At 38.4% G+C, this 25,789-nt stretch overlaps 1 protein-coding gene across 2 annotated transcripts; it reads left to right on the top strand.

Moving 5' to 3' along the window:
- The first annotated feature begins 11,673 nt into the window (after positions 1 to 11,673).
- Positions 11,674 to 25,178, top strand: C11H6orf62 (chromosome 11 C6orf62 homolog). 2 transcript variants are annotated; one of them, XM_057700159.1, is made up of 5 exons: positions 11,674 to 11,806; positions 14,847 to 15,023; positions 16,103 to 16,225; positions 20,518 to 20,652; positions 23,766 to 25,178. In XM_057700159.1, exons 1-5 carry the CDS (start codon positions 11,765 to 11,767, stop codon positions 23,889 to 23,891), a joined length of 603 nt encoding a protein of 200 aa, XP_057556142.1. In that variant the 5' UTR covers positions 11,674 to 11,764; the 3' UTR covers positions 23,892 to 25,178. The 2 variants fall into 2 exon arrangements, with proteins under 2 accessions (XP_057556142.1, XP_057556140.1); XM_057700157.1 differs by lacking the exon at positions 11,674 to 11,806 and adding an exon at positions 12,465 to 13,159.
- The last annotated feature ends 611 nt before the right edge of the window (positions 25,179 to 25,789 follow it).

Genomic DNA, 25,789 nt, shown 5'->3' with positions numbered 1-25,789 from the left:
TTCATTGACTTCCTAATAACTCTCAAGCTCCTACAATTATTCTAATTCTTATTTCCATATATCTTCACAGCTATCTTCCCTCCTAGCTCCTTGGGAGTCTAATCCTTCTTCCTTTCTTAAATATCAATAAATTCATCCATAGTGCTCCCACCCTTCCAATGCAACCATAGAGGACTTCACTTCTGCACAGACTTCTTTCTTTTCCCTACTTCATTGGTTCCTTCCCCTTTTATCTTGAACTATGCAACAGGTCTCTGTGGGTGATCCGTCCCCACTCCCACCATGCTGTTTCTCCCTCGGGCAATCTAACCGCTTAAACACAGGGATGTGTGCCCTGGAGTTCTATTCCCTCTTGTCCCTACTCTCACTCACTGCATACTTGGCAATCCGGTTTCTTTCCCCACAGCTACACTGAAACTGTTCCCTTAAAAGTCAACAGTGACCTCTTTTTAGCTAAATCCATTATTCTTTTCTGGTTCCTCATTCTCTTGACCTCTCTATTGCATTTTTAGAAAACAATTACTCCTACCCTCAGATGCTCTCTTCCTTGGCTTCCGTTCTATTTGCTAGCAGTTTCTTCTCTTTTTTGCCCTTTGAGTCCTCAAGCCATCCCTTCACTGGATATTCCCTTTCCCCAGTCCTTTGCTCCCTGTGCTCTTTATTCTTTCACTCAAGGTCACATCATCTTCCCTACAGCCATTTCCTCTGTGCTAACAAAGGGCAGTGCTGCTTTCTCACATGAGCTGTAGTCCCCCACTGCTTACTGCTTATTTACTCTTGGATATTTCACTGGTATTTCAACGTATCTTCCTTCTCAGACTGGCTCCCCTTCTCGTTTTCCTGCCCCTGGTCATGGCAGGATCATTTTCTTAGTCACTGCCATTGTTTGCTAGGAACAACAGAAATTTAAGGAGGCTTAAACAGCAGAAATTTATTTTCTTACAGCTCTGGAGGCTAGGAGTTGGAGATTAAGGTGTTGACAGGTCTATTCCTCCTGAGGCCTCTCTCCTTGGCCTCTCTCCTTGCAGGTGGCTGCCTTCTTGCTCTGTCTTGTTGATTTAAAAAAATGCACAATGTGAGAGTTGCGAGTTCAGTTTTATTTGGGGCAAAATGAGGACTGCAGCCTGGGAGACAGCGTTTCAGATAGCTCTGAGAAACTGCTCCAAAGAGGTAGGGGGGAAGGTCAGTATATATGTGATTTTTGTGAAGAAGTATATGCAATCGAGCACAAATATTTTTGTAGAAGGTGTCTGCTAGTCACAAGGAGACAGTCATCACTATGAAGGATTTTAGTGCTTTTCTAGATATGAGGAGATACAAGAATTGGGGTCATAAAATTGGCTCCTGAAAATATCTATCTGAAGACCTGTTCTGCCAGTTTTTCCCAGAGCACAGAGGGCCTCATTTCTGCTCTCTACTCTGAACTCCCATCAGGGGGTGTTGAAAATCAGCAGCTGCAGCAGCACATGATTTAATCCTTATAGAGGTAGATGGCAAGTGCCAATGGTGAGTGCCAATTTGTTGTTGACAGTCTTCATATGATCTTTTCTCTATGCACTCACCTCTCCCTCTTTTTATAAGGACACCAGTCATATTGGTTAGGGCAGAATTTATTATGAAAAAAGTTCAGATGTACAGAAAAATTGAAAGCATTTTATGTGAACACCCATATAGCTATCACTTAGATTCTACAATTAATGTTATATTTGCATTATCAAGTATCTACCCATTATTCATCCCTCTATTCATCTATTGATCCATCTTATTTTTTATACACTTCAAAATAAGTTTCAGACATTACTACATTTTACTCCCAAACACTTTGGCATGCATATCATTACCTAGAGTTCAATATTTGTTTATAATTTTTAACTTGGGTTAAAATTTGTATACAACAAAAGGCAAAAATTTTAAGGGTACCATTCAATGAGTTTTGACACTGCAACTCAAACCCATATCAAGATACAGAACATGATGTTCCTTCATGTCCCTTTCCAGTAAACCCCAGCAGAGGTAACCATTATTCTGGTTTTTTTTTTCTTTTTCTTTAATTAATTCATTTATTTATTGGCTGTGTTGCATCTTTGTTGCTGTGCGTGGGCTTTCTCTAGTTGTGGAGAGTAGGGGCTACTCTTCATTGTGTTGCACGGGCTGCTCATTGTGGTGGCTTCTCTTGTTGCAGAGCATGGGCTCTAGGTGCATGGATTTCAGTAGTTGTGGTGCATGGGCTCAATAGTTGTGGCTCACGGGCTGTAGAGCACAGGCTCAGCAATTGTGGTGCACGAGCTTAGTTGCTTTGTGGCATGTGGGATCTTCCTGGACCAGAGATCGAACCCATGTCCCCTGCATTGGCAGGCAGATTCTTAACCATTGTGCCACCAGGGAAGTCCCGGATTTTTTTTTTTCAATCATAGGTTAATTATGCCTGTTTTAGGACTTCATGTAGATGGATTCATACAGTATTCAATCTTTGTAAGAATTATTTTATTCAACATAATGTTTTTGATGTTCATCCATATTGTAGTCTGTATCTATTCCACTGTATGGATGAATATACCACAGTTTGTTTACCCATTCCCCTATTGATAGACACATGGGGGCTGTTTCCAGTTTTCAGCTGTTGTAAATAAAGCTGTTAGACACATTCTTGTACACATCTTTTTGTGGGCATAGTTTTCAACTTTCTTGGACAAATACCTAGAAGTAGAGTTGTTGAGTCATAGAATAGCTGTAGGTTTCATTTTATAAGGACCTGCCAGATCTTTTGCAAAGGAGTTGTACCATTTTATAGTCTTTCAACAATATATGAGAGCTCCAGTTGCTCTACAGTCCTTGCCAACATTTGTTGTTGTCAGTCTTTTCAATTTCAGCCACATTGATGAGTATGTTGTGATGTTTCATTTTGATTTTAGTATTCATTCCCTAATGTCTAGTGATTTTGAGCACTTTTTCATGTGCAGTTTGTGCATTTCTTTTAGGTGGTGTCTGATCAAATCTTTGTTCATTTAGAAACATGGATTATCTTTTCATGAATTGTTGGGGTTTTTTTATATTCTGGATTATATACCTTTGTCAAATATGTGTTTTGGAAATATTTTTTCCCAATCTGTGGCTTGACTATTCATTTTCTTAATAGTGTCCTTTTGATGAGAAGTTTTAAAATTTGATGAATTTATGAATTCTTTTATGGTTTTTGCTTTCAGAGTTCTTCCTAGTCCCAAGTCATGAAGATATTCTCCTGTGTTTTCTTCTATGTTTTTGTTTTAGTTATTACACTCAGGTCAAGAACTCATCTCAATTTTTGTGTGTGGTTTGATGGAGGGGTCAAGATCCTTTTTCATCCCATATGAATATCCAGTCATTTCAGCAACATTTAAAAAAAAGATTCTGTGGTTTTCTGATATCTGATAATTGCATATAGCCTGTTGCCATTCTGATTGTTTTTCCTTTGAAAATGACCATTTTTCTCTCAACTCTGAGTGCTTTCTGGATCCTCTCTTTCCCTTACTACATTTAATATTATCTTGTTTATCTTTCAGTATACTCTCTCAATCTGAAGATTCATGGCTATGTTAGCTTTGGCATATTTTCTTCAATGATTTCTGTAACAGCTTCTATTGTTGTTCTTTCTTTGAGCTTTCTTTCTGGAACTCCTATTGGTTAGATCTTGGACCTGGATTGGACCTCTAGGTCTTTTATATTTTCGCTTTATTTTTTATCTTTTTCTTTTTTCTAATGTCATATTTCCACCTTCCTAGAAAAAAGTCTCAGTTTGGCAAGCATATTTTTAATTTCCAAGTGATTGTTCTTAACTTTCTTGTTTTCAAATTCATATTTATAATACCCTGTTTTTCACATCAGTTATTCATTGTCTTCTAGAATATCTCTGAGAATATTAATTAGAAGTTTGAAAAAATCTTTTTCTGTTACCCAAATTGGTCCTTATTTTTGCTGCTTCTTTTTTTTTTTTTTTCCCCTATTTTATGTAGCTGATTTCCCCTTGTGTGTCCAGTGATGTGGGGGGTGCTTTTTTTAATATTTGAAAAAGAGGAAATAGGCTGATTTTTTTCTCTATTGTTATATATCGGGCTGTTTTCTGCTAGTTAATTGCCCAGAAAACAGAAGAGATTAACAGGAAGTTCTGTATTCCTGAGCCGAGCTTACTGAACAAGGAGTCTTCCAGTTACAAGGAGAGAATAGGGAGACAGAGAGAGGAGGGCTTACCTGGGCGGCTACGGCTCACCTTAGCATTAGTCAGTATTTAGTTATTTCTGCTTATTGTGCTGTTCCCATTTCTCTTAGCTTTTATGGCTTTCTTCATTTAAGAAATTCTTTACTGCTCTTTTAAACAGTGTATTGTGAGGGGAGACAAAAGCTTGTGCTTAGGCTACTGTTTTGAACCAAAGCTTCTATCTTTTAAAAATTATTTCCTGCTCTTTCTAAATGGGCATCTTCCACTATATTTAGGTTGCTATCTTTACAGTCTCACGGACACACCAGGCTAGTAGGTACCTTCTTGCCCTCAGTTATTGTGTTTCTTTTTCAGAAATTTCCTTCTTCTTTTCCCTCCCGTCTTCCATCTAAGCCTAATGAAATTCTTCCCAACGTTTGAAGTTAACTTGAACACACTTCCTCCATGAATCCCATCTGTTTAATCCAGCTTTCATTGACCTCTCTTTCATCTTACTACTATCCAACTCAGTACCTGTCATTCACAATTCAGCTCTTAATTATACAGTCAAGTATTGCTCATTCTTGTTTCAGATGTTTATTATTATGTTGGTAACTATTAAAATCTCTTTGGGAACAGGTATTTATTTTTCTCTATCCTTCAAAACACATAGCCTAGTATGTATATGTAGTAGATATTCAGTAAGTATTTGTAATAACTTCCCTACTATTTGAAAGAAAGAAGGTAGACACAGCTTTTCTTTTATTTATTTTTTTTCTGGAAACAGTAGGGGGCCTATCTTTGAATTGGAAACTGAACTGGGGACACTCCATTCCAGGTAGAAGAAATGCTTATTTTTCTCCACTAAGGAAAAAAGCAAGTTACATAGCATAAATGTTTGCTGAAAGCAATGGAGACAGGTCCACCAGAGTTTAATCAACAGAGGCAAGAGTGGTTTGGGGGAAAAAAAAACACAAAGAAAATGTGATTTAAAAATAGATTTTATAGTCCAGAATTTTCACAACATTTCTAACAGTGGGTTCTCACAACATTGCTAGCAGTGTCATTTTCAATTAAAAAGGAAAGAGGTCTAGTGGTAGAACAAGAGCAGGAGAATTAGAAATATGCTTCTGGTAGTTATAAGTGCTGTTCACCAAATATATCAGCTTCATCATCCTTCTGGGCACATGGTAGGTTCATACTGCCTTGATCCCATGAAGTTAGGGGCAGCCATGCAACTTGCTTTGGCCAAAGAAATGAGAGTGGGAGTGATGTCACTTCCAGGTGGAAGACTTAAAAGCCAGTAAGGAATTTGCCATACTCCTGTTTTCTTCTTCTGTGATCATGGAAGCATGTGATGCTCCATGATTCAGAATTCCTAAAAGTCCATAATGAGCAGTCTCTCTGAAGACCTGTGATGGAAATACAATATGACAGATAAACCTTTGTTGTTTAAAGCCACTGAGTATAAATTATTGCTGTCTAGGGTCAGCAAAACTACAGCCTGCAGGTCAGCTGTTTTGGTAAAATTTTACTGGAACACGGCCATGCACATTTGTTGATGTATTGTCTGTGGTGGCTTTCATGCTGCAACTGAGTTGAATAGTTGCAACAGAGACCATGTGGCCTTCACGTCAAAAATACTATCACTCTTTAAGAAAAAGCCTGCTGACCTCTGACCTAGTCTACCCCGCCTGTGTTAGAACTAGAGGTCTTTGGTAAGTGCCCTTACGTGGCCACTATCTGTTTTGTGCTCAATGCAAATGATGTTTATAATCATTCAGACAGCCTCCAAGATGGCCCAGATGATCCACATCTCTTGGTGTTCACACCCTTGTGTGTTTCCTTCTCACACGGAATAAGGGCTGACTTGTATGACCAATGTGGAAGTGATGCCGTGTAGCTTCCAAGCCCGTGTCATGAAGAACACTGTCGCTTCCATCTCCCCATCTCTGAGAACACTCTGGAGGAGGCCAGCTACTATGTTCTGAGGATACTTAAGAAGCCCTATGGAGAAGCCCACGTGGTGAGAAACAGGCCTCCTGCCAAGTCATGTAAATCAAGCCTTCAGATGACTGCAACCTCATGAGCGACTCTGAGCCCAGACCACCCGGTTAAGCTGCTCCTGAATCCTGATCCATGGAAATTAGGAGATAGTAAGTATGTTGTTTTAAACCACTAAGTTTTGGCATAATTTGTTATCAAGAAATAATTAATGCAGGGTTCAGCTGAAAAAGTATACTGGTACTCTATATGCTTATATATACGTTTGCACATAGAATTTTATACACACATTATTTTATTTTATTACTAGACAAAGAATTTATGTACTTTAATAATTACAGTATATTTGTGTAAATAAAGATAAGTAGAATTACCCTGTGAAGGAAATTATTATACATATATGTTATCTTTCCCATTTGCTTTTCAACACCTAATCTTTGTGGAATAAAGGGTGAAATGTGTTCTGGGAAGGAAGGGAAGAAATTCCCCCAATATTTAAATTTTCCTTGATATATTAACTGCTCAAATTTGCTTTAAGTTCTTTGTAAAAGAATTGAGTAGAATGAATGGAGCAAACTATCACACTTTAACATTTTATTTCTAATGATGATCATGTATTTCTAACAAAAGTGTTAGAAGCCGATTTTTCTAATTGATTGCTATAACCTTCCTCTATTAATGGAATAGTTAGTAATAGCATTTGGAATTTGGGGAGTGACAGGGAATCAAGAAATATCTTTGAAGTGAAATGAGTAAAGAAGCAAAAGTCAGTGGGAGCCAGGGTTCAAGGAAAACGAAATTAAAATGTTTCTGATGGTATTTACTTTTTCTTTTACAAATTGAGACTAACAGACAATGTGTAAAAATTCCTTCTCAAATCGTATCAGCAGATTCTTTTGGACAGCAGTCTGTACACCTTTAACCCAAAGTATAAACAGGAGGGGGCTAATATTTTTGGATAATACCTGTAGGCATATAGCATGAGAAGTAGAAAAGAAAAAAGGTAAGTTAGGAAAGAGAAAGAAAAGAAGTGGGGAAAGGAGAAGAGGTTAAACAATAAAGAAAAATCATGATGCGGTGTAAATACTCCTCGGCTTATTCCTCTGGTTCTTAACAGTGTTCCAAACTCAGGATAATGCTGGTTACCTGGCCAAAACTTATTTTCCAAGCCTGTAACTTGCTTTAGGCCTTCAGTAAATATTCAACTATCAGGCGCAAATAAGTACTGACCTCCACAGTTTGGGCCTACATGAAATTAGGGTAAGACTAGAGGAGAAATCAACTATCTCCTTATGTGCCCCCCCACCCTCAGGAAGGGCTTCTAAACAAATACAATTTCTCCGTATATATCGCTTTTGTTTAGTAACCCTGTGACTTTCGTGGATGGCAGGGCTGTGTGTGCCAGAGTGTGTGCTGTGAATAAACCCTACTGGACTGTGGAATTTGATTGCCCCACGTTATCAGTTACCTTAGATGGTACACCTGGAAGGTTGAAATCTGGAGACCAGGCCCCTGGCGCTGCTGCTTTCAGAATCAGACTGGAGAGTTTCAGAACTCGTTCTCTAGGCCTGGACTGACTTAAGCATAAACTTGTTCTGTGCAGATGTATATCATGCTTATTAAACTGTATGTCATACATATGACCAAAATCAAGGCCCATGTCTGATGAACTTAACAGCATTAATGAAGGGAGACAAAATATTTGAGAATTCCTGAAGCAGTAAGTATGCTTACTGGCCATAATTGTAGTTGAAGAGAAAATTGAGCTAGAAGTGTTTTCTTCCTTCAGGGCACATTGCTGCTATTTCTTGGCCCATCTCACTGAGACCTGACACAGACCTACAGCACACAGTGTCTTAGGATTGGTTCAGCTTGTGACCAGGTGTCTCCAATTCTATTTCATAGTAGCTGAAACTGAGAACTCCATTTTTTTTGCACCTCAACATCTGCTCCATCCTGTTTTTTCATGATTATTATAGTAGTGTAAACATTTTTCAGTGGTTTCATGGTTAAGACACCAAAAGCACAAGTAACAAGAGAAAAAGATAAAATGGGATTCAGCAAAATTTAAAACTTTTGTGTTGCAAAGACCACCACCAAGAAAGGGAAAACCCACAACCCATAGGATGGGAGCAAATATTTGCAAATCATATATCTGATAAGGGATTTGTATCTAGAATAAAGAACTCCTACATATCAATAATAAAAAGATAAGTAAATCGACTCCAAAAAATGGGCAAGATCTCTGAATAGAAATTTCTCCAAAGAAGATAGCAGAATGGCCAAAAAGCACATGAAAGGATGTTCAACACCATTAACCATATGGAAAGGCAAATCAAAACCAACATGAGATAGCCACTTCACACCCACTAGGATGACTATAATCAAAAAGACAGATAATAACAAGGATGTGGAGAAATCAGAGCCCTTATACACTGCTGGCTGATATGTAAAATGGTGGCAACGTTTTGTAAAAACAGTCTGGCAGTTTCTGAAATGGTTAAAGATAGAGTTAACATTTTCCCCTGTAATCCCACCCTAGAGAACTGAAAAAACAAGTCTACACAAAAACATTTACATAAATGCTAATGGCAGCATTATTCTTAATAGCCAAAAAGCAGAAAACCTAAAAGACCATCAACTGATGAATCGATAAAATATGAAATAGCCATACAATGGAATGTTATTTAACAATAAAAGAGTTAAGTACTGAAACATGCTAAAACATGCATGAACCTTGAAAACAGTCTAAGTAAAGAAGCCAGTCACAGGGATCATGTACTGTATGATTCCATTTATATGAAATGTCCCCAAACAGGAAAATCCATAGAGACGGAACATAGATTAGTGGTTGGACTGGGAAGAGGAAGAAGTGAAATGACTGCTACTGGGCATGGGGTTTCTTGTTTGGGTGTTGAAAATATTCTCAAATTCTGGTGATGGCTGCACAACTCTGTGAATATACTGAAGTCCATTGAATTGTACACTTTAAATAGGTAAATTTTATGGTGTGTTAATATTTCTAATAAAGCTGCTATTTAAAAAACAAAACAACAAAAAAACTCTTCCAAGGAGATGATCACGGATACAAGTTAGGGCCAGCTCAAGAAGACATGAACCATTACTATTTTTTTACATGTTTTTTTAAACCAATGTCCTAACTACCTGGAATCCTCAGTTTTACCCCTGTGAGTTTTCTGCAGTTATCATTATGTGATTGTGAAAATCACTCAGTGAAGCACTAGCAAAATGCTAGATTTATCTTTTAAGGTTAGCAATAATTTGGAAACCTCAGGAATCTCATCTTTTAGTTGTGACCAATTCATTTTGAAGGGTGGGTCCCAATACTTTGGCTCATGGATGAAAAAAAAATGTTATTACAGGTCATCTATTTTGATTTTACCAAGTGAAGAGTAGTAATTTGGGGACCCAATAGAGTTCTAAAATTTCATCACAGAGAGTAGCTCATAAAGGATTATGTAGGCTTTGCTTTAGTTGAGTGTTGACCTTTGCTGATATATTTATATAACTGCGTTTTAACACGCACATTGGAGCTCTGAAAAATGGGACTTGATGCTCTTTGGTGCCAAAGATGTGTGGATCCGTCCCACAGTACCCTCTTCATATTCTGAGGAAGACAGAGAACCACCCAAGGGACAGGTCCTAGGTCTAAGGTCCTGATTGACAGATCGCCACAGAAACTGTGTTCTCAGAGTAGGGTTAACATGATCCAAGGGGCAGGTTCGGCTGTTTTTCTCCTAAGCCACAGCAGCAACGCCCCAAGGGCGTCTTTGACCTTCTTCGGTGCTTGAGGCCTGCTCTCCCTCCCTGCGCACGTGGCGAGGCGGGGACAGAGAGCCATGTGCGGCCAACGTGAACCACTTTCTGCTGCACGCTGCTTAACTTCCAGGTATCGGGAATGAATTCTCAGCCGCAAGACACCGCGGGGCAGACCCCCAGAAGGACTACCAATCAGTGGGTTAGAAATAAAACCACAGCTAACTGACACGAGAGACTCCGCCTCCCCTTCCGACACACACTTCCCTTTTCTTTCTTCACTCCTCCTCCGTCACCTTCGCTTACTCTCCGCCCACCGGCTCCGCCCTGTCCCGCGACCAGGAGTCCGAGAGGCGGGCGAGAACAGGGAAGAGCGATTCCATCCGGGTGCTCCACCAAGGAGGGCATAAGGGCGTGGCTTTACGACGACCGCGAGGGAGGGGCGAGGGGGCCAACTCCGGAGCCCGGGACCTCCCGACACGGGGGGTGGAGGGAGAATGGGTCGCCCCTTTCCACGCCTCATGGAAACGCCGTACTGGACTAGAGGGGAGCGTCTATTCTCAAGCTTCCCTTTGAGGTGGGAATGTTCACTAAGAAGCTTTAACTCAAAAATCCAGCCTTTTAAAAGCTTCCTCATACCCTCTGCTCCTGCTCTTCTTCCCGCCCTCCTTGATAACCATGTAAACCTTCCCGCCATCCAGTCTTTTCTCCCCCTTCGCTTCCGCGCAAATGGTGGCGGCCTCCGGGGTGCGCAGCTGCAGAGAGTCCGGGGCGGTGCCGGTGAGGGGCGGGTGACGCAGCGGCCGTCGCTGCCATTTTAAGTTGTTTGTTCTCTCTCGTCTTCTCAAACGCGACTCTGCCCCGGACCCGGGAGGCGCCGAGGCCGCCGCTGCCGCCGCCGCTTCCGCAGCCACCGGTGGGGGGGAACCAGGCTGTGCCACCGCGGACGCCCAACCCTCCGCTTCGGCTTCTCCCCCCTCCGGGTCTCCTCGACCTTCTTTTCGAGAGCTGGAACCCGACCGGTGCGGAGAAGAAAGACTCCAGAGCAGATGCTTGAACTGAAATAACTTTATTTTGGGGGGTGTACTTCGCTGACAGACCCCTTTAGCGCAGGGCTCCCTTCCCCTTCCTCCCTCCCCCCTCCGCCGCCAGTCCACCTCCGACCCCCCCTTCCTCCTCCTCGTTTCTCCTCCTCCTCTCTTTCTCTCGCCGTCCCCGCGTCCTTCCCGTCCGCCGCCGCCCGGGGCGCCGAGCCAGACTATGGGTCCCAGGTGGGGGCTGAGCGGCGGCAGCAGCGCGGGCGGCCCGTTCACAGTGCGCACTGCAGCGGGGATGGAGGGGCTCAGTTGGCTGGTGGTTTTCTCTTGACATGGCTCCTGCCCGTGCTGCGAGCAGCGCCCCCGCCGCCGCCGCCTCTTCCGCCGCCGCCACCGCTCCGCCCGCAGGCTGCGGCTAGAGGGCCCCAACCCCGCCCGAGAGTCGGTCAGTGAGCCCCGGTCTCCGCGGGGACAGGGAGGGGACTTCCCCGTCACCCATCCCCGCCCCAGCCGCCTGGAGTCCACCCTCTGCCCCTTCGGGAACAAACGACCCCGCCCTAAGCAATCCAAATAGGGGAAACATGGTTTGTTCAACGTGAGAGCTGAATCCGGAATCCGGGAACTTTTTTTTCTTTTTTCTCCTTGGCGGGGTGGGGTGGGCATACTTTAAAAAGTAATTAATATTAACACAACTATTTTCTTTTTTTCCCACTTATCCTTCCCATTTACCCTTTCCCGCCTCCTCTACCTGGGCGGGGATTGTTTCCACGATGAAATGAGTGAAAACTCGAGTGATCCAGTGTCTCCCGTGGTGCGAGTGAGTCGCTGCCGCTGAAGGCAAAGGGAGGGGGGTGGGACCTCTGGGGGGTGGAAGGCAGGTGGTCCCCGGGCACTGCCTGGGATTTGGGAGAAAAACCTGCCGCCTTTGCCTCAGCAATGGTCATAAGAAGTTAAGTTGCACTCCTCATGGTCTTGCACAGGGCAGATTCATAGGGAAGGCTCCGGGGAATGTAGGACTCGTTGCAGGACTGGGGGTGTTGGGATCCCGGGCATTAATCAGGTCTAACCATAGAGCCGGAATCATTATTATATCATATTGTATACCCCCGTTTCCCTCTGCCATCATGATTCTCCTTGGCAGCAGCAGCTTTAGCAGCCGCCTGAGGGTGAAGATGTGGGTGATGGGGAAGTTGGTAATGACTCCGCTGTTTTTTCCCATGGCTCCTTTGGGCAACAGCTGCCCACCCCCGGTATACACTGTAGTTGATTGCAGGGAAGCCCTGTACCTCTCCCCTTCCTTCTCTACCGATTTTGCACTTTTCTCTTTGCTCACCACCAAGTGTAATCAATAACACGCATTGACAATACATAGCAATAGTGAAATCTGAAATAACTAAGAATTAATTAGGTACTACAGCCATGGATCTGGCTGGGTAAAATCCAATTGGATATTTCAGTTTCATTCACCTACCCTGTTTTGGTGTTTTGGGGGGATTATTTTGGTGGCTTTTTTTCCTTTTTTTTTTTTTTTTTTCCTTTTTTTTTTGATATTTGGAAAGCAAGGATCACAGTTCCCCTCCCCATTCCTTTTCAAAATCCCTTATCAAAAAAGAGGGAAAAGTCCGGATGGATTTTAAGGATTGGACTGGTGTCAGCTGTGTTTTATTGCACACCTGAATCCTTTAAATAGGTTTTTCAGTCCCCCCACTTTTATTTTGGCAGTTAAGCCAAATGTGTTTTCCGAAAAGTTAGTTCAAGTATTTTCTCCTCTTTCCTTCCTTCCCTTCCTTTTTCCCATCTGACCCCAAACGTTATTGTCCAAACATGACTGGACAGCAGCTTTTGTTTCTTGACCCTGTAATATGACAGTCTGCTAATATTGCCGGAAGGTGCAGTTTTTCGGTTACAGTCGTGATTTTAAGCTATTCAATCATATTAGCAGGAAAAAAATGACTTGTTTCTGTTGTACTTGAGTCTTAAGAAAAAGTGCCCATAGTTTAGTGACCATTTCCAAAGGCTTTAGTACCACCTGTATTTCAAAATGGGGGACCCAAACTCCCGGAAGAAACAAGCTCTGAACAGACTACGTGCTCAGCTTAGAAAGAAAAAAGAATCTCTAGCTGACCAGTTTGACTTCAAGATGTATATTGCCTTTGTATTCAAGGAGAAGGTAATTTAAAGTTCTTAATGTGAATTAGCGCAAGTGATTTTTGTGTTTATTAAGTTGTTAGGTTAAAGAGTGGTTGACAAAAGTCTATGTTTATATGATTTAAACTTTGACCCTTATGGGTAATTATCTCAATCAAAGGAGTTGTGATATAACTATTAATGGAAGGCTTGAGTGCTCATTGGTTTGGAAATACTTAATTCTAAACCTTAGTAGGATCCACTTTTAGTTAATATTGGGGGGGTAGCATTGTAAAACTCATGCTTTACAATAAATTTCATTTATGTGGAGTTATATAAAGAACTTGATAACTGAATGTAAACATCATCTAAAGCATGTAGGATGAAAGTAGTAAATTAGAATCAAAATGTTTATATGCTGACAGTGATCTTGTTCATCAACTGGTGTAGTTTACCTTTTCTCATGGTACATTTAATGAAATAGAATGCAGTTTAATTCTTAGGAGTGATTACTTACTGTAATGGTTAATTTGTGTTTAGAAGTGCAATTTATTAAAATTCAGAAGACCAAAAGAAGTTAAAATTTTTTTGGTCTTAGAATTAATTCCACAGTTAAATAGCAAATAATGAGTTGTGAGTAGTCAAGGAGAACATGATAAAAGCAGTATTTTTTTGCAAATTAAAATAATGGACAGTTTCTTAGATAATTGATCTGTATTTGACATAACGCTAGGTTCTGAATATTAAGGAAATACTACTTTGATTTTGCACTTAAATTATGAGCTAATTTCACATCAGAAACATCTTAGCATGGTATCTCATTAATATTTGAAAGTTTTGCACGTTTTTACCCCACTGTTAAAGTTATTAGTGTTCGATCTTTAAGAACACTCTTAGCTTCTAAAGTATAGTATTTTAAAGTGGTTTCAAAAGTGGTTTGTTTTGAAATGATTGTCCCAAGGTCAGGTAGTATCATGGATTTATTTCTTTTACTTTTTTCTTTATTAATTACAGAATTGGTTCACTAGAAATAAATACAGGATGTAAGTAGTGGCATCTTTGAATTTAATCTGTAAGATGCCCCAAATGATATCATCTAGGTATTGCAGCACTATGAAAACCTGCTTTTATTCTATGAATGGACAGTATCCAGGCCGTCGTCCTGAGCAGTTCATGGGTTTTATAAGCTAAGTTGATGAGCGCAAACTTAGGTCCTAACTGAAATTGAAGATTTGGTAGACGTTTTTTTCCTCTCCTTTTAAATATTGACACTTGTATTTGCATAATACCCAGAAAGAGTAATGGAAATGGACCCTTTCAAGGAGTAAAATAGTTCAGCCTGCTGAGATTTTAATTTGGCTGTATGTAGAAACCAGTTGAATGAATTTACATCGAGTAAATCACTGTTTTGTGTTTTTAACCTTATGGGTACCTGGTGTTTGTTTCTCAGAGAATTTAAGAAGTATTGTCTAAAATAAATACTTGCTGTGGTTACCATAATGCTGTAAAACTATGCACTTAAACATTGGTGTGTGGTAGCAGAGTAAGAGGGTTACGGTAAGAACAGAGGGATCCACCTATTTGAAAATCTGTGTTTTCAGTACAAAAATTACTTCAGTTAAGAATTTTGCTGAGTTAGAATAAAGGTACATGCCATTGTAATGTGAACTCTGGGTGTTAAGAGACAGTGTGCTACTAGTGGGTTAATACAACTTTTTTTTTCCTTTTAGAAGAAAAAATCAGCACTTTTTGAAGTGTCTGAGGTTATACCAGTCATGACAAATAATTACGAAGAAAATATCCTGAAAGGTGTGCGAGATTCCAGCTATTCCTTGGAAAGTTCCATAGAGCTTTTACAGAAGGATGTGGTACAGCTCCATGCTCCCCGATACCAGTCTATGAGAAGGGTAAGTTCTGTTTTTAAGTCTTGATTTGGTAGGTTTTTGTGAGTTAAACTTGCGTTGTTTCTTTTTTTTTCTCCTAAGAATTGGTAGTTAACTATGGTCATAAATCTCTTTAGAAGTGTAATTTAAATTAAGGATGGATAACTTTCTTATGTATTATTATGTTGGTAATGGTATATACATTGTTGCTGTGATTCATGTTCTATATTACTGTTCATTGGGATTTCATTTTTCAGGGGAAAACAAACATCATGCTCCTTACAAATAAGGAACTTTTGCTGCCAACCTTCTAAACTGCTGCAGTTCTTTGAAAGTTAGTCTGGACAAACTTGAACATGAGGTCCCCATAATTAGTGGGCTTGGGGGGAGGCTGGAGATAACCGTATACTGATCTGGAAGAGGTTAATTGGCCTCAATAATCAGTAATAACAAAAGTAGCATTTCACCTCCTGTCATAAGAAGGTAGCAATTCATATTAGAATTTCCAAGACACCTTTGCTTAAATAGGTTCTGATTTTAAAGAGTGGAAATAATGGTACAAGGACTTAAAAGACAAAAAATTACAAGCTTCAGTGGGAGTTTTCACCATGTGCTGATGAGTTTAGATCTTAATGTGAAAAACATTGGACTGAGTGATTATATGTGGACTCTACAAGATAAAAATTAGAATTAGGTCATGAGCTATTCATATTGTATACAGTTCTGCTCCTGTTACCTCTTAAAAGACATAAAATGATACATGGTTGACCCTTGGAACAGCATGGATTTGCAACAACTACCAGGGTCCACTTAGAAGTGGACTTTTTTTCAATAAATACATATACGATACTACTCAGTCCATACTCTGTTGAATCCACAGATGCAGGACTGTAGATGTGGGGGGCTGGCTATAAAGGTATATGCAGAAATTTCGACTCTGGTCAGTGTCCCTCATGTTCAAGTTGTTCAGGGGTCAGGTGTGTAGTGGATCTTTTGTACTTGTAAAATATTTCTATAGTCAAACCCTGTAATCATGACATTGCTTGTTATGGTTTTGTTTCTTTGAAAGTAATTTTTTTTTTTTTTTTTTTTGCATTTTATAGGATGTAATTGGCTGTACTCAGGAGATGGATTTCATTCTTTGGCCTCGGAATGATATTGAAAAAATTGTCTGTCTCCTGTTCTCTAGGTGGAAGGAATCTGATGAGCCTTTTAGGCCTGTTCAGGTATTTTATTCTAAAATAAGTGTGATGAACTCATAAATAGTTGAAAACTCAGAATCGGGTCCAATTTGAGAAATTCTTTGGGAATATGCTTTCTAGTAAGTTTTATGAGTTCCTCCTGGCCTTTTGACTCTTCTAAGGCAAGAATAGAAAGCGTTTGGATTACAGAATCTCTTGAGAATGAGGTGGTTCTAACTACCTAGTGTGTCTTTGAAATTATGGTCAGAGAAAATCTTTTAAGGTAGACATTTGTTGATTTATAGAGGGGCCCATAGATGAACTTCAGAGAATCTCTTCCCCCGCAACACACACACTCCTAAAATACTTTATACTTAACCCTGGTTCTCAAAGGAATGTGATCTAAGAAATGAATTAAGAAACCGTTTTCTAGGAGTTGATTTGTATATAAAACTATAGGAGAAAAATAAATTTAGTAGTGGTTCTTAATTAACTTTCCTCAACATCTTGACTTGTCATTTGATGTGCTTGACAATTTCTAGTTCTTTATTAAGGGCATTTACTTGTGTGTTGATGATTCTATTTTTATTTATAGTGTTTTTATACATGGGAGAAAGTATAAGATCCACCAAAATGTTAATTACGGTTAGTTTTAGGTCAGATATAGCTAACTTTTCCTTTTTACTTAAATGTATATATGTATTTAAATAAATTTCTACAATGAGCATACTTAATTAACAATCAGAAAAACAATTACATTTATTTAAAGACTCAACTTTATACTAAACTAAATATTAGAAGGCTTATTTTAAGCTAATTGCTTAGGAATATGAAAATTGTCATTGAAAAAATTTTGCATTTATCCATTACTATGTAGTATCTTCATAGTGCTTTTGGGTGTGATAGACAATTGGAATAGTCCTTCTGTCCCTGTGGTAATGTTGCTATACATTAGCTCAAATAAATTACGTCCTTTTTTCTAAGATTCATTTGACAGCAGTAAGTTGTAAAGATAGGCTAAATAGAGGTGAAGGTATCATGTATTTTTGTCTTTTAATTAGTGACATCTGACTAACATGAATGTGCTGGAGAATTTAAGTTGAATATAAAAGGCAGGAAGACAGGAATGGAAAAGGCATGTTCATATGGTTATCAGGGCAGGTCTTGCACATCAACCATAACTGCTCTCCAGAAGCGCTGTTAGGTTTGTGGGGGTTTTTTTGTTTGTTTGTTTGTTTGTTTAGTTCAGAATTTCCCATTGGAAAAATTTAGGTCCACTTATCACAGTATATTTTTGAATTTTTAGTACCCTGTCTTTCCCTCTGAGACCTTTTTAAAAAGATAGTTGTATTAAAATAGTCTTAAGTATTACTTTAAAATAATGACTGTTATATTGAGTGTTCACTGTGCTAGGCTATCTCTTAAATACTTTATATACTTTGAATCTCAGTCCTAACAATAAACTAGGTAGATAAGAACCTCCTTTTTCAAAGAAACTGAGTCAGAGATTAGGTAAATAATCCAAGGTTAAGTGGCAGTCAAGACATAAGTAAGTCTAGATTGACTATAAAACTTACGCTCTTAACTTGCTACCCTGTACTGTGGAAAGTTCCCTGAATGATAAAACCTTAAATTAAGGACTGAATATAAGCAGTAGGATATAGATAATATCTTTATAATTTTAGAATTCTACTGCAGTAAATAAGGTAACAATGTAAAAACATAAAATTCTCTGAAGTAATTTTACTTTTTGGCTGCATTGGGTCTTCGTGCTGCACGCGGGCTTTTTCTAGTTGTGCAGAGCGGGGCTGTTCTTCATGGCTTTGCGTGGGCTTCTCAGTACGGTGACTTCTCTTGTTGCAGGGCACAGGCTTTAGGTGCGTAGGCTCTAGAGTGCAGGCTCAGTTGTTGTGGCACATGGGCTTAGTTGCTCTGGGGCATGGCACCAGGGATCGAACCCGTGTCCCTGCATTGGCAGGCGGATTCTTAACCACTGCACCACCAGGGAAGTCCCTCTGAAGTAATTTAATATAAATGAATATCCGGAGTGAGAAGTCTTAAATAAAAATAACAGTTTTTTTCTTTCAAGACAGATGAGAAAAGGAAAGGTTAACTTTAACTCACACCTTTTTTTCTTTTGACTCAAAGCAGTTTAAAATCTGAATATTAATGCTTCAGTAGTGAGATTTAATAGGAACCAGAGTAAAGATTGTTTTAAAATGTCGAGTTCTACTATATTGGTAGTGCTGTGAAGTACAGGGGGGAACTACTAAAGTAGATCTCTTCTTTCCTCTTCATCCCTAATGCTATTGCTGCAGGTTAGCTCATCACACTATTAAAACATTCATTACTTTTCTTCCAGGAATTGTTTCTTATATGCTGCCTATTAAAGTTTTCTTTTTGGTGTGGACCATTCCTTCCCCAATCTTTGGATATTCAAGTAGGATAGAATTGAAGTGCCATAGCAATACAGGCAAGGCCTTCTTCAGTCTCACTCAAATCTCTTTTCAGTGTGATACTGTACTGGCCTCTTCCATCCACCCTGATATTTGCCATATTGAAACACTTGAAGCTTTCTTGAGCAGCATCTTGATTTTGACACACCTGTGTTTGTGCAGGTGTTGCCTAGAATGGCATTTTTCAAATTACTTACCATTACTGTTTTCCCCAGGGAAAATTACTGTCAGCTTTCAAGGTCCAATCCAAAATCACCTGCTAATATTGTCCTTATTGTCTACTCTGTTAATTATTTCATCTTTCTTCCCATAGCACTTTTAACAGTAAGAACCCATTTTAGGGTTTTTACAAATGACCACATCTTATTCTAGGAAAGATTTAAAGCAAGTTAGGTTTTATATCTGTATGTGCTTGTCCTCTTTGGCAGTATGTGAATCCCTTAAGGTTAAGATGATCTTATTCATACTTTTCAGTATCTAATAACATGATTTTCATATTCTGAGTTCAGTAAATACTCAAATTGTGCAGAGGTGTAATTCCTTATCTTACATACAATAGTATGTAGGAGATATATTTTACATTGTGGCTTATGAGAAAAGCTACTGGGTGGTAAAATCCTAGATAGCAGGAACTGATGTATTTCCATGTTAGTATTTTCTACTGTCTTTGACATAATAAGAGAATAAACATTGTTTGAACCAAATGGACTAATAATAATCATTTTTACAATTCACTGTCTTAAATATCAGATTGTTTAAGGTTTCCAGGTTTCTTGAATTCCCTGTAAACCTGGTCTTTTCACCTAGCATTTGGCTTCTTCACAGACATTTTGTGGGAGGATGGCATTAATCTTCCTCATGTTAATAGATTAAAAGAATGTTATGACTTACTTGATAACTGTTCTTCATAATGTAAAAAATTTTTTTTAACAATCTGAAAAAATTCATATAAAAACATTTTTTTTTTTAGATTTGAGGGTTCCTGTATCCTCAGATGCTCATCCTTGTGAGGACTGGAAGTATATTTTGGGTGTGGGCTTTACATTTCGTTAACTCCTCTTAACTGATGGGTTAGAACCCTTTTATTTTATAGGTGAGGAAGCTGAAGTTTAGAAAAGTTAAGGGATTTGCACAGGTCACATAAGTAGTGAGATGTACAGCTGGGATTGGAATATAAATAGATTTCTTTGCAAGAGCAATCTGTAGTGTTCCTTTCTTATAATAGGAAGAAGGGAGGTGTCATTGGGCTTAAAGTACGAAGGTAGGAGTCTTGAGGTGAGTGGGTTTGAAAATCTTATGATATTTGGCTTACAATCATTGATATTTGGCTTATAATCATTGAGTATTAGGATTTAGTCACTTTGTAGTTTTTCTTGAAGGTCAAATTATGAAGTGCTATCCAATAGAACTTTCTGTGATGAAGGAAAACTTCTGTATTTCAAGGGACTATTTAGAATGGTGGCCACTAGCCACATGTGACTGCTGATCTTTTGAAATGTGGCTAGGGACTTCCCTGGTGGTCCAGTGGTTGAAACTGCACTCTCCCATTGCAGGGGGCCTGGGTTTGATCCCTGGTCAGGGAACTAGAGCCTGCATGCTGCAACTGAAAGAGCCCACATGCAGCAACAAAGATGTCCTATGTTCCGCAACTAAGACCCGGCTCAGCCAAATAAATAAATAAGTATTTTTTAAAAAATGTGGCTACTACTACTAAAGAACTGACATTTATTTAAATTTCATTTAATTAATATAAATTTAAGTAGTCTCTATCAGTTATCATATTGAACAGCACAACTGTATGCATATGTATGGATGCAGTAGATGTTTCAGGTGGCGTAGCATCTTTGTGGTTACATATAAATGTCTGTATTTCTTAATTAGGCCAAATTTGAGTTTCACCACGGTGACTATGAAAAGCAGTTTCTGCATGTACTGAGCCGAAAGGACAAGACTGGAATTGTTGTCAACAATCCTAACCAGTCAGTGTTTCTCTTCATTGACAGACAGCACTTGCAGGTAAGCTGGTTTTTTTTGTTTTTGTTTTTTTTAAGAGCACATAAGGACTCTTTTTTTTTTTTTTTTAATTTATTATTTTTGGGGGGGTACACCAAGTTCAATCATCTGTTTTTTTTTTTTTAATTGTTTTTTATTTTTTGGGGGGTACACCAGGTTCAATCATCTGTTTTTATACACATATCCCCGTATTCCCTCCCTTCCTTGACTCCCCCCCGCCTCGAGTCCCCCCCCACCCTCCCCACCCCAGTCCTCTAAGGCATCTTCCATCCTCAAGTTGGACTCCCTTTGTTACACTACAACTTCCCACTGAAGGACTCATTTTAAAAGCTTACTGGTTAACAAACTGTTTTCTATAGTTACTTAATTCTGTTTTGCCCCTTCAACATTGCATTATTTTTGAAGTTACTTAAAAACCAAGAAACAGACATCCTGACCTTAACCTAAAACAGTGGTTCCCAAATTTTGATGCATATTAGAACTACCTGGGGAGCTTTTAAAAGTCATGATTCCAGCGTGCAGTAATCAGAATCTGCACTTTGAATAAAATCTGCAAGTGACTGGTAACACATTATGTTTTGAGAAGCACTGGCCTAGGCCTTTTAAATAAATATCTGAAAGAATGAGGCACATCTGTATTTAAAAGGTCCACATGTTTTAAATAAGTACTTCCAATTTAAGTAGCAATGCAGGTGTTCCCAGATTGATTTTTTATTCTGTAAAATGTTTATTCTTACCAACCTAAGCCTGAATATCATCACTTAGAATTTATAGTAGATGATAAATGCTTTATTAACCTTCAAAAATAGCATTTTAATTTATTTAGGATTCTTTCAACACATGAGTGCTATGTGCCAGGCATTGTACAGCAATGAACAGGTTAGAAATTCCTGTCCTTATGGGTTGCATTCCATTGTGGGAGACCTAGAAGTAGACAAGTAAAATATATATATATAATATATAAACTGTTGGGTGTGAATTCTTAGATGGTGTCACCAGCGAACGCCTCATTGAGAAGATGATTTAAATAAAGACTTTTTTTTAAAGCATAATATTAATTGTATTGTAGAACAGATTTGTTTTTATTTAAGAGTAAGTCTGTGAAGGGTACTAGAAGAGCACAAATGGGAATCATACTGCTACCCTCAAGAACCTGATAGACTAATTGGGAAGATGGTACATTTTCTATCTTGTAAAAAGTTAAGTAATTATGGTATAGGTACAAATAAAAAAACTGGAAATTAAGAAAAATAAATTTCATTGGAAGCATCTGATAAAACTGATAGAAAAACCATACAATTTAGGTGGGGTGTTTTTGTTTTTGGCCTTTTTTGTTTTTCAGTTTCTTCTTTACCTTAGCTCTCCTGTGGTGAATACTTTTTAGTTGACTTTTTTCCTTTTTAATTGCCTGTAGTGTACTTTCATTTGAGTTAACTTGTTGAGAAAATATTGTATAGCAGAGTATTGACTTATATTGTGGAATCCACAACAGATTTTTAGTCATAGAAGATTTAATAATGACATTTACTAGTGTAGTAACTTCATTTTGACTTGAATATATATGAGATCAGTAATACTATATAGAAATGACTAGTGACTCGAAGGAGTTTCTTGGCTAAATAAGTTAGCAAATCATCTCTTTATGTATTGAGGTCAGATGTTCTTAATGTTTTATGAAGCAAACAGCTTGATCCTTTTAATGAAAGGAAAATTATGAGCTCATAAGCTAAATTTGGGTTGTAGGTAGGGTGACCAATAGTCGTAGTTTGTGTAGAATGTACTGGTTTTAGTACTGAAAAGTCCCAAATTCTAGAAACTCTTCAGTCAGTCCTAGGCAAACTAGGATGGTTGGTCCCCCCCATTTGTAGATAAATTTGGTCTTCAATGCTCTTAATCGCCTTCTTTCACTCAGGTTCTGTTCTCGATCTTCATAAGCTGGAGATGTGTTGCTGTATTTGCATTATATGGAAGAATCAACCTCCACTAGCTCATGAGGGAATTGATATGATAGTGGTGGCCACCACATACAGTGTACAGTTGACGCTTACCTGTGGTGACAGGCTTGTCTGTCCTGACTCCTTACTAAGGCTGATATGCACCAGACTCCATACAAGAGCTTTATGTGTATGAACTCATTTAATCCTCACAACAATCTTCTGAGGTGTAGATCTTACTACTCTCATTTTATAGCTAAGGAAAGCAAGCAGTTAAGAAATTTGATAAAAGTCATCTAGCAGAGATCTTCTGCCCTTTATATCCTAATATAACATATATGGTAAGGGCTAGAGCAGAAAAGAACTTTGAATGCAGAGTGGTATAGAGGCACATGCGTAGAGTCTGGATTCTGCCATAACATTCAGCCACTTACTAGCTATGAGATCTTGGACAAGTAACTTCTGTGAGCATGTTCTTTCCAAAAATTTCTACATAAATGATAGTCATAGGTTTTAAAAGTTAAAATGAAAAAATATATATGTGTAGGTTCATTTACATGTGTAGACTGCTACAGACATTGGCAAAGACAGTTCTGGGTTCATATTTCATCTTCCACTTAAACTAGCAGAGGTTATTCGTGAAAGCACCTAGCCCTTGTTTATCAGATGTTAAATGTTAAAATAGTATCCACTTTTTAAAAATACTTAGAGTTTGATTTATCTGTTAATACTTTGTTTTTCTAGTCCTTTCTATGCTTAAATCTTTTTTACCTATTTCTAATCCACCTTCTACTCTTACCACATCTGTCTTTCTGCATACAGATGTGACTGCAAACCTTTGTTCAGATGTCTCCATGAAATGCCTTTAACCTTGATTTCTTTTAGCAAGTAGTCTGTTTGACTTTCCTAACTTAATTTTTTATTCTGCATAAATTGTGTAAATATTTAGTTTATAATCATGTTTACTTTATTTTTCTGTATTTTGTATGGCATGGTTCTGTCCTCCTAACTAGACTAAGGTCCTTATGGATAGGGACCATAGTTTCTTCCCTTATTCTATATATGCTTTGTTACTCTGTCCGTAGGTGTTTAAGAAATTGTGGGAGATTGACTTCATGTGGTAATTGGTCAGTTATGTTAAAGTCTTTATTAAGAATATTAAAAAAATTTTTCCCCTTCCAGACTCCAAAAAACAAAGCTACAATATTCAAGTTATGCAGCATCTGCCTCTACCTGCCACAGGAACAGCTTACCCATTGGGCAGTTGGCACCATAGAGGATCACCTCCATCCTTATATGCCAGAATAGAGTGCTGACCAGCGAAATGGAGAAGATCAGAGAGTGCAGCAGCATTTTTTTTTCTTTTTTTCTTACCACTTTATTCTTTCAGAGTTTAAAGAAAATGGACTCATGCACAGAACACTATGCATTTTGAAACTTGTTCATCCTGGATTTTTTTTTTTAATCATTTGTATCTCAGAACTTAAATTAGATATCTTCTGCACAGACTGTGTGAAAGAAGATGCTTTGCATATTTGCTGCACTGCATCAGCATCTTACTAAAAATGTGAAATGAAAGGACTATTGTACACTGAAATGCTTAAATGTATCTGAAAGCACAAGGTGATACTCATTTTTGATGGTCTTTCCATTTGTGCTGGTTTTGCCTCTTTGACATCTGTCATCAGTATTTGGAGGGTGAGAAGTGAATGTAACAGGTATAAATAACATTTTAAAAGCTTATAGCTTTGCTATAATCACCGTTGTTCTAGAGCACTGTCAGATTCATTCTAATGACCAGAAGTGGTTGTTTAAAAAAGAAAGAAAGAAAATACAACCATGGGAAAGAAATCTTAAATGAAAAAAGCATCTCATAGGCATTCTTGCCTCATATATTGCTGGGCCATGTTTGTTTCCTGGTACTCATAAATATATGTATTTTATTTCCAGATCTCTTTCCCCAAGTTGCTGTTATGAAAGAGTATTCTGCTGAGTGTGGATACACATTAAAGCAGATCTGGAGTCTGAAGTAGCTAAGCAGCTATAAAACTGAGAAATACATTCATAGCTGCAGAAACCATAATAGGTAGAGGACTTTTCTTTTGGTTTTTGTTTAGTTTTTTGGTTTTAAAAAGAAGAGATTTTTGTTATAAAGAAAAAAATTCCAGTGAATTGTGCAGAAATACTGGTTTTTACACCACCCTAAAGGAAAACTTATGAGGGTTTTGTGAAGTAGAAAAGTTACTAAAGTTGGGATCTTAAATTGTGAAAAAAAGGACAAAAAACAAACATCAGAGTGTCAAAGTTCTAAAAGAACTCATTTTGTGCAATGAACATAAGGAAAGACTACTGTATAGTTTTTTTGTTTTTTTTTTTTTTTGGTTTTTGGTTTTATTTTTCTTTTAAATGAAGAAAAGCTTTGCTTAAGGGTTGCATACTTTTATTGGAGTAAATCTGAATGATCCTACTCCTTTGGAGTAAAACTTAGTGCTTACCGGTTTCCAATTGTATTTAGCTTCTGGTTGGAATTTGAATAAATGAAAACCTAAATAAAATAGGTGAAAGTTCCCTGACTATTCAGGTGAATACACAAAACTTGAAGTGGTAACTTTTCTTCTAAGTTTCTTGGGTGTACCTGTTATGATGACCTTAGGAGGGTTTATAGTCCATGGCTAAACAGTAAACTCAGAAGAGAAGTTGGGTTTGTAATTTTAACAGGAATGGGAATCAAGGACATTTTGTCAGGTTTTAACAAGTATCCTGGCCTTATGCCTGGCTTCGTGGAAAAGAAAGAAATATTCTTAATTTCAAAATAATTTTTCACATTTTCTGATCATTTGAAAACTAAGAGTCTATTTGAAATTAACACTTTCTCATGGCTGGGTACTGTTCTAAGCTCTTAATTTACCTAACAACGCTGAGTGGAACTAGATGTGGAGGTGTAGGAACTTGCCCAGACTCGTGAGTAGGGGAGGATTTAAAACCTGGCTGTCTGCCTCTGTAAAGTTTTTATTTTAGAATAAATTGGGAAAGTTCTAAGAGGAATACAGAAAGCTCCTGTATAACCTTCACCCGCATAATAACTCTGACATATTTATATATATCTTCTGAATCATAAGAGAGTTTGGTGTATACATCTTGATCCCGTCCCCCTTGGTACATGTCCCCGGTACCTGGGACCTAGTATTATTACCACAGTAAAATTA

This window comes from Hippopotamus amphibius, chromosome 11 (genome assembly GCF_030028045.1).
Source record: "Hippopotamus amphibius kiboko isolate mHipAmp2 chromosome 11, mHipAmp2.hap2, whole genome shotgun sequence".
Lineage (NCBI taxonomy): Eukaryota > Metazoa > Chordata > Mammalia > Artiodactyla > Hippopotamidae > Hippopotamus > Hippopotamus amphibius.
Note: the sequence above shows the minus strand (reverse complement) of the source record. Positions and strands in the feature narration are given on the sequence as shown.

Excerpts from the sequence above, each read along its gene's own strand:
- C11H6orf62 (XM_057700157.1), top strand. The coding sequence starts at position 13,031 with ATGGGGGACCCAAACTCCCGGAAGAAACAAGCTCTGAACAGACTACGT. Across the intron at positions 16,226-20,517 it reads AGCCTTTTAGGCCTGTTCAG|GCCAAATTTGAGTTTCACCA; the intron begins GTATTTTATTCT and ends TTTCTTAATTAG. Across the intron at positions 20,653-23,765 it reads TTGACAGACAGCACTTGCAG|ACTCCAAAAAACAAAGCTAC; the intron begins GTAAGCTGGTTT and ends TTCCCCTTCCAG.